This window comes from Chrysochloris asiatica, unplaced genomic scaffold (genome assembly GCF_000296735.1).
Source record: "Chrysochloris asiatica unplaced genomic scaffold, ChrAsi1.0 scaffold00043, whole genome shotgun sequence".
Classification (NCBI taxonomy): Eukaryota; Metazoa; Chordata; class Mammalia; order Afrosoricida; family Chrysochloridae; genus Chrysochloris; species Chrysochloris asiatica.
The window spans coordinates 13,638,070-13,647,045 of record NW_006408561.1 but is presented as its reverse complement, the minus strand read 5'-3'; the positions used below and the strand labels follow the sequence as shown (position 1 = coordinate 13,647,045).

Below are 8,976 nucleotides of genomic sequence, written 5' to 3'. Positions count from 1 at the left end.
CTCCCGTAAGGATTTACACCCTCGGAAACCCTGTACAGGGTCGCTATGGGTCGGAACCGACTCGACGGCACTTAACAACAACAACAACTGCCTGGGATATCAATATTTATGTATTACATTTCATTTTTGAAATTCCCAATTTTCCTAGAGTTATAAGTCATACAGACCATGTTCCGATTATTAATGGATGCTTACAGTTGTTTCTCTTAATTTTGAGTGTGTCCCATCAGCAAATGAAGGTCCCAAGGGCTTTACTGCATTTGCGTCATCACAATCAACTCTTTTATTATTATTTTTAAATGTTTTATTGTGAGTTATATGGTAGTTTACATGCACAGTCAACTCTACTTTGAGGCGGCAGCTCTTCCCCAGTCACTTTTGAGTGCCTTCCAACTTGAGGGGCTCATCTTCTGGCGGCAGTATATCTGATAATATTCTGGTGCTCTCCATCATGTTTCAGTATTCAATAATCTGATACTGCCAGTGTTCCACTGCTGTTCATAAGGTTTTCAGTGACTAAACATTTGGAAGCAGTCTGTCCCTCCTTCTTCCTAGTCTGTCTTGTCTCGATGCTCATCTGAAACTTGTCCACTGTGGTAACCCTGCTGGCATTTAAAATACCCAGGGCATAGCTTCCAGAATTACAGCAACACACAGGCACTATAGTATGACAGACTGACAGACAAGCGATGGAGTGTCCTGGATAAAGTTGTAAAACGTGTAACAAAACTCAAAATCATTAAAAAAAAAAAAAAAAATAATAGTAAGACATGGGAAAGTCTCATCTTTCTCCCAAGGGGTGACTAGTGGAATTCAAACTTCTGACCTTGAGGTTAACATCCCAATGTGTAACTCACTAACTATGCTACTAGAGTTCATCTTAGGGTTACATTTAGACTTATTTTTATTAATTTATTTTATTTCTTGAAGTCCACTTGATTTTTTCTTTATTGTTATCTTTAAGTTCTGTAACTACACTATTCCCTCTTTTTACTTTGTGATTTTTTATTGTTGTTGTAAAGTATTAACTCTGGTTCCCTACTTTCAATTTTGTAGGTTTGTTTTATTTTGCATACTTGTGTGGTGCTGTGGGTTAATGTGCTGGACTGAAGAATCGGTTTGAACTGCAAGGTTAGCAGTTCAAGCTCACCATCTGCCCCTCGAAACTCTATAAGGGTCAGAACCTATTCGAGGACACTTAACAACAGCAACACATGTGGGTTGAGTTCTAGGTGATATTGGCATGCATATGAACCTCAGGTTGTTGTCTGTTATTGTTTGTTCTCTGTTCAAAGTACTCCTTTAATAATTTTTGTAAATATTACTTATAAAGTATTATTTTGTTGGCCTGTTTTTTTTTGTTTTTGTTTTTTGTTTTTAGCTTTTATTGTGAATTGAGTGGTAGTTTACATGGGAGAACATCAGCTTTACATTCATTCTATCATATTTTCTTTCATTGCAATGATTACAATCCCCTCTGTGTATCATCATTCAACAACATTTGCTTCTATTCCCTCTGTTTTATTTTTTGTTGGTATTGTTGTTGTTTTTGATGTACTTGGAAGCACTCAGGAATATATAACCAGCCATTCAGATAACCAAAAGGTACACAGTCTAAGCCTACCCCCCAGCACACAGACCCTCTCCCTTTCTGGATTTAAAGTTCCCAGCTGCTCCATCTCTTCACATCATCGTCTTTGCCTCAATCTCTGGCATCACTGCTTCTCTGGATAGGGTCTCACACTGTCCTTTTCTCCTTTGTTGGTCTCAGGGTCCTCCACTCCTGGACTGCAAGATCAACCACTTCCCTCTTTTTGCTACAAAATGTCTACCTTTACATTTGCAACACTCACAATCAGTCCTGATAGCAACTATTCACTATTGAACCACAAGAGTCTTATCCCCATCTTTCACCAGCCCTATCCAGACAGGTTGGAAACCACTGTAGTCTGGTTTTCAGACCAACATTTTTGTTGCTATTGTTAGTTGCCATCAAGTCAGTTCTGACTCTTGGCAACCCTGTGTACAACAGAGTGAAACACGGACTAGTCCTGCCCAGTCATTGCTATACTTGATCTGGCTGTTTAAGCTGTGTGCCAGTCCATCTCATTGAAGGCATTCCTCCCTTTTTAAACTCTCATTTTACCAAAGATGATGTCCTTCTCAAGGGACCTGTCCCTCTTGATAACATGATCAAAGTATATGAGACAAAGTCTTGCCATCTTCGTTTCTTAGGAGCATTCTAGCTGTACTTCTTTTTTTTTTTTTTTTAAAGTTTTTATTGTGAATTGAGTGAAAGTTTACAGAGCAGATCAACAGTTTTACATTCAGCAAATTATATACTTTTTTTCATTAGAATGATTATAATCTTCTCCATGTACCATCAGTTAACATTATTTCTCTCTATTCATTTTAACTCTTTTTTTTTCTTTTAAACACTCAGGCATATATAATAATTTATACCACCAAAGGGCACATTCTGCAAGTTTTTCTCCTGGCCGCCAGCTCTCAGTCCCTCTCTTTCCATGAATCTAGAGTCCTCAGCTGCTCCCTCTCTCCATGTCCCCATCTCTGCCTCCATCTCTTGTGTCACTGATTCCCTGGATAAGGTCCTGCATTCTGTTTGTGCTCTTCTCCCTTGATGGTCCTAGGGTCTTCTGTTTCTGGACTGTAAGATTAACTATTCATCATTTTTGTTACAAAACTTCTACCTTTATAATTGTGACAGTCGTAATTAGTCATGATAACTAGCTGTACTCCTTCTAAGACTGATTTGTTCATTTTCCTAGCAGTCGATAGTGTATTTAACATTCTTTGCCAACAACATAGTTCAAAGGCGTGCATTTCTTTGATGTTTCTTATTCCTTATGTGTCTTAAGGCGTTTTACCCCCAAGTGGAAATATTGCAGTATCTGCAGACATTTTTAGTGATTTCAACTGGGAGAAGGTATTTACTGCTGACATTTAATGGTTAGAAGCCAGGAATGCTGACAAACAGCCTATAACGTGCAGGACAGCCCTCACAACAAAAACATTATTTGAACCAAAAAATCAATGGAATTGATGTTGAAAAACCTTGTATAGACTATGTATATAAAAATTCAGATTCATTTTATTGGATTTGTGCTCTTAGGTAGGTCACTTCACCTTCCTAAGCCTTTGATCCTGTGTTTGTTAGCCTGCTTGTGTACTGCACAGTGTTTTGGGCAAGAGGTGTGATAACATATGTGAAATTTTTTGTAACTGTACCTGGAAATCATGTGAAAACACCTATATATTGGGAGTGAATATTAGAAAATTTGAATTTGACTATTGTGCCATTATTATATCAGATGTAAAAAGAGATTTCAAATGGTTGAAAAGAGAAGGGTGGTAGTTATGTGCTGTGGAGTCAGTTCCCACTCGTAGTGACCCTGTATAGGGTTTCCGAGGTTGTACATCTTCACGGGAGCAGAAAGCCTCATCTTTCTCTTATAGAACAGCTGGTAGTTTCAAAATGCTGACCTTGAGATTAGCAGCCCAATTTATAACCAATATACTCCCAGAGCTCCTTGAGAGGCAGTGAGGAAAAGACTAATTTGCAGTGAACATGAGAATAGAGATTGATCTTTTATAGATTTAATAATTTAGTAAGGTTTTATTATATTATGTTTTAGAATCTTAGGTAAGATCTAAGTGGATCAAAGAACCAATTTGTAGGCTGACGGGTAGACTTACTGCTGGAGGAAAGAATGAAGATGCAGGTGAGAGAGGTGCTGGTTGCTTGGGGGTGTGGTCTCTGAAGGTAGCTCATAGAGGAATCTTTCATCAAAGGAAAGAGACCACTTTTCTCTGAGACAAAAAAAGATGGAGGAGAGACCAGGTGACTTTAAAAATATATTTTCACAATGAAATAATTTTCTTTAATTTGTATTTTGACAGTAAGGCAGGAGACAGAAACATCTGAGTGGGAAAATCTCAATATTCTTAGTAAATTTGAAGGCAAGATTGTCTTCTGAGGGTAAGGAAGGGAAATGGGGTACATTTGTGTTCTTAGAAATGGAGAAAGTTTGGAGTATGTACTCTTGCCATCATGCTTGGGACTTAGCAGCAAATGAATAAATGACTTCTGAAGAGGATAAAGATCTATCGGGATTACTCAGTTTGGATTTGCAGGGGGTCCTGTCAGCATTATTTCCTCATAATGGTTGGTAGATAGATATGGAAGCTATAAGAAGAAGGAGATGAACAGATAGTTGTGATTAGCAAACAGAAACTCAAGAGTTTGGAATTTGAAGGCAGGCTGCTCAGAATACTACTTAGGGTCCAAGGTTTGTAGTCCTAATGGTGGGGTAGCCAAAGTGATGCTAAGATAGTCACAGTAGCCAGCGTGCTGGAGAATCTTCAGCTACCAGGATGTTATGTGAACATCTCTAAAAGTCTCTATGGTATGACCCAGAAATGTAATGAATGTAATGAAGAGAGGAATATTGAACTGAACGATGAAATCCAGGTGAAATAGTGTCCTAGAAATTGGTAAAAGCACGAACTGAATGGTGGTGACCTTCTATAGAGGTAGGTTTGCTGAAATATGCCAGAAAAACAATATTCTAGGAGTGGCATGGAGGAGCAAGTAGGGAGAAGAATTTCTTGTCCACTTGGTGAGTGAAATGAGTAGAAAAGGTGTTAGTTCCTGTAGATAGTGCTGTGGAGGAAGTTGTGTCTGAGGAAAGATGGGTTCCAGGTCATGTGAACATTTGGATGAGACATGAATGTTTAAGGTATAAGGTAAATAAGAATTCAGCAGGGAGTCCATGGAATAGCTGAGCACCTGGATGAAAGGATAGTCAGTGGAGAAGAGCAAAGTGTAATTGGCTGATGTGGTTAATTATGAGACTATCTGAAAAGACGGTTTGTAGAAAGAGTTTGGATTCAGTGTGTCAGATTAGGACACTGGTAGGAGTTTGGAGGCATTTGTGAATGCCAGAGACAGATGACAGCATAGTCTGACCTCAGTGGCTTGGCTGAAATGTCCGTGTGGTAGAACCTCTAAACTGCCCTGGTCTCTGATGACCCTGGGTGAAAGCAACCCTTTAATACCTAGTGATTGAAGTGTAGGTGAGTTGATAAAAATAGGCTGTTTTCTATTAAATTCATGATCTGGTGTACTCATACACATACATACAAGTGCATGTGTGCAAGCACACTTGAACACACACACACACATATATATATGGAGCCCTGGTGTGGTACTCTGGGTTTAGTACTGGACTATTAACCACTAGATCAACAGTTCAAACCTACCAGATGCTTTTAAAAACCCAATACAGGGTCTCTATGAGTATGAACCAACTTGATAACACTTAACAACAACAACAGCATGTATGTGTGTGTGTGTGTGTGTGTGTGTGTGTGGTAGTGTGTATATAAGGGAACTCTGGTTACTCAGTGGTTAAAGCACTCAGCTGTGAATTGAAAATTTGGTTGTTAGAACCAACCATTTGCTAAGCAGCATAAAGATGTGGTAGTCTGCTGGTATAAAGTTTACAGTGCTACTCTGTCCTACAGAATCACTATGAGCTGGAATCAGCTCAGTGGCAGTGACTTTGGGTTCAGTGTCTATGTACTTATTGTTGTTGTTATGTGCCGTCGAGTCGGTTCCGACCCATAGCGACCCTGTACAGGGTTTCCGAGGGTGTAAATCCTTACGGGAGTAGAAAGCCTCATCTTTCTCCCGTGGAGTGGCTGGTAGTTTTGAACCGCTGACCTTAAGGTTCACAGCCCGATTCGTAACCACTATGCTACCAGAGCTCCTTATATGTTGTTTGTTATTAGTTGACCTTGAGTCAGTTTCGACTCACGGCAACTTTGTATGTGCAGAGTAGAACTGCTACATAGGGTTTTATGGCTGTGACCTTTCGGAAGTAAGTCATCAGGACTATCTTAAGAGGTGATTTTGGGTAGGTTTGCACTTCTAAACTTCCAGCCAGTGGTCTAGTACTTAACCATTCATGCTACTTGGAGACAGCATATGTATATATATTTCTGCATTTACTTCTATATGTTTCCTGTTATAACCCTATTACACCTCCAACTGTTTCCCAAGCAGATAATAATAAAACTTAGGAGGAAATTTTATTTGCCTAAAAATAGCAGCTTACAATTTTTCCATTGAAATATTTTATGCAGTTTGAATCATTTGAAATAAATATGGCTATATTCAAAGAGAAGAAAATTACTATTCATCTTAATAAAACAAAATAAAAAATTTCCATAGTGGTACAGTTTGCTTAATGTATCCACCCATTCTGTCCAGACAGCATATAACCACAGTGATCACGTCGCAATTCAGATATATCATTAAGGTAATCATATTGGATAATTTGGTTATGAAAAATGAGACTAAATTATCTGTAACTTGTATAACATCATCAGCAGTTTAAAAATAAAAGTGTGATTCATGCAAGAATTGATTATTTAAATCTTATTTTCTGCTGTGTTTGGAACATAGCATCCAGGCAGCTACTTCAAAGAATGTGAACAATAAATTCCCTTTTTGGACCAAAGCCAATAGATTCACAGAGAATAATTGGGCCTAAATTTTCAAAGATATCTGCAGTTGGTACAGCAATGGGCATAGAGGCAGCTATTGTTCTCATATCTTTATGTATAAATTAGGCAACTGAACATGCAAATAGCAAATTGAAAGCTAAACATGACTTAACAATTTTTATATATATGCATGCCATCTTTCATGTGCTTTGTGTACTTAAAATGTTGGTTTAGTTAAAGACCAGGACAGGAATACACAATAGACAAATCAGTTTCATTGCCTAAAATCTTAAGATCCAAATATTTTAAATGCTTAATTGTTTGAAATACCTCACAGTAAATCTTCTTTACTCAAATTTTTGGCTATATAACTTGGGAAAGAAAAAGAAAGTTAGGAATCACAAACAATATATCTGGAGATGAAGTCTGTAGCACTTAAACATGTAGTTTTAAACAAGACAAATAAGGTGAAAAGTGTGGCTTCTACTTTTAGATAAACAAAGTAGCTCAGTTAGAATTCAGTCTCGATTCAATCTAGACATTCATTATAGTTTATTTCAGAAAGAGCAGAAATACAAATCACGTTTTTGAACGTTTACAGTATTTGAATATTGGTGTCATCACTATACAAAATTAGTTTTGTTTATTAAAAAAAAAACCCCTAAATTTTTGGAGGTTATATTAATTAAAACTGATTTATACATAGTTCCAAATGTTTTCTTTTTGTGAATTTGTCTATATATTTAAGTGCTGTCAAGTCAGGTCTGTCTCATAGCAACCTAATATAGAGTTTCTGAGGAGCACTTGGTGGGTTTGAACTGCTTACCTTGTGGTTCACAGTCCAGTGCTGATCCTACAGCAACACACCTAGTAATTAGATTTCCTTTGACTAGATTAACATATACCTAACCAATAGTATCTATTTCATTATTACAGTTTTCTGCTGGAAAAGTGAAACTAAAGTTACTGAAGGAGCAGATTCAAGGTAAACAATTTACCACTATATTATTAGATGCTGAAGATGCAATTCTGTTTCCATTATAAAATTAAAGTGCTAGAACTATTCAGCCAATATAAACATTTTAAATGTCAGTGATGACCCTTTGTCTTTGATCTTTAATAAATTTTATTCAGTATTTTGGTGGGGTTATCTTTTGTAAAAAAAAAATCAGCTTAAAATGCAATCATAATAATAGCATTTTTAAATGTAAGAACATTCATAGCACTCTCTCTTAAATGTTGTCAATATAATGTTTTCTCCAGGAAGATAATTGAGCAGTATAAAATTATATTGCAATTTTAATATTGAAAATATAAAGAATATTTTTAAATGCTTTATGTAATTTAATGAAGTATATAATACTAACAAAAACTGAAAATGATTTTTTCACACATAATGATTCAGAATGAAATAAGTCTTGTTTTTCTAGTAGGATAAATCATTTTGGCTGGTTAAGATGATTTGGTAGGCTTCCAAATGTCAAGGAAGTCAAGTAGATTTCAAGATAAATAAGGGAAATAAGGGAAAATGAATAAATTACAGGATAACCTCAAAGAAAATTAATACACATTCACAATAAAATAAACTAGAGGAAAATCAGAAACATTTAGTAAACATTGACACAAGAGAATTGAAGAAAATGAAGAAGAAAGCCTACAAACAAAGTGTACTTAGCATAGAAAATTATGTGGAACAAAGTAATCAGTGGCACCACAAAAAACACACACAGTGAAATGACAGCAATCAATTTACCTATGGATAATTACACCGAATGTCAATAGATTCAGTGCACTAGTAAGGAGACAGAGTTGCAGAATGGATAAGAAAACAGGATCCATCAATAAGCTGTGTACAAGAGTACAGGTTACACACAAGCACAGGAATAAACTAAAAATCAAAGGATCAAAAAAAAAAATGTATCAAGTTCATGGTACATAAACAAGCAAGAGTGGCAATATTAATCTCTGATTAAATAGACTTCAAGGCAAACACTAGTATAAGAGACAAAGAAGGACATTATATCATATCTAAGGGGTGAATTGAACAAAAAGACATAATCATAGTAAATATCAATGTCCCCAAAGAAAAAGCTTCAAAATACATAAATCAAACTGTGCAGAACCATTTTTCTGCCAAGGGCCACTTTGATATTTATAATATCATTAATTGTTGTTGTTGTTGTTAGGTGCCATTGAGTGGGTACTGACTCATAGCGACCTTATGCACAGCAGAACGAAACACTGCCCGATCCTGGGTCAACCTCACTACTGTTGCTATGCTTGAGTCCATCGATGCTGCCACTTGGCCAAGCCATCTCATTGGGGGTCTTCCTCTTTTCCTCTGACCCTCCACCTTACCAAACATGATATCCTTCTCTAGCAACTGGTCCCTCCTGACAATATGCCCAAAGTATGAGAGACAAAGTTTGTCCATCTTGGCCTCCA

General features: G+C 36.9%; 1 protein-coding gene across 1 annotated transcript in view; it reads left to right on the top strand.

Annotated features, from left to right (window-relative positions):
- Positions 1-8,976, top strand: part of ZBBX (zinc finger, B-box domain containing) — a 227,815-nt gene that overhangs the window by 24,185 nt on the left and 194,654 nt on the right. Inside the window, 1 exon segment of the mRNA XM_006861801.1 lies at positions 7,468-7,516. Coding sequence (XP_006861863.1) covers positions 7,468-7,516 — 49 coding nt within the window.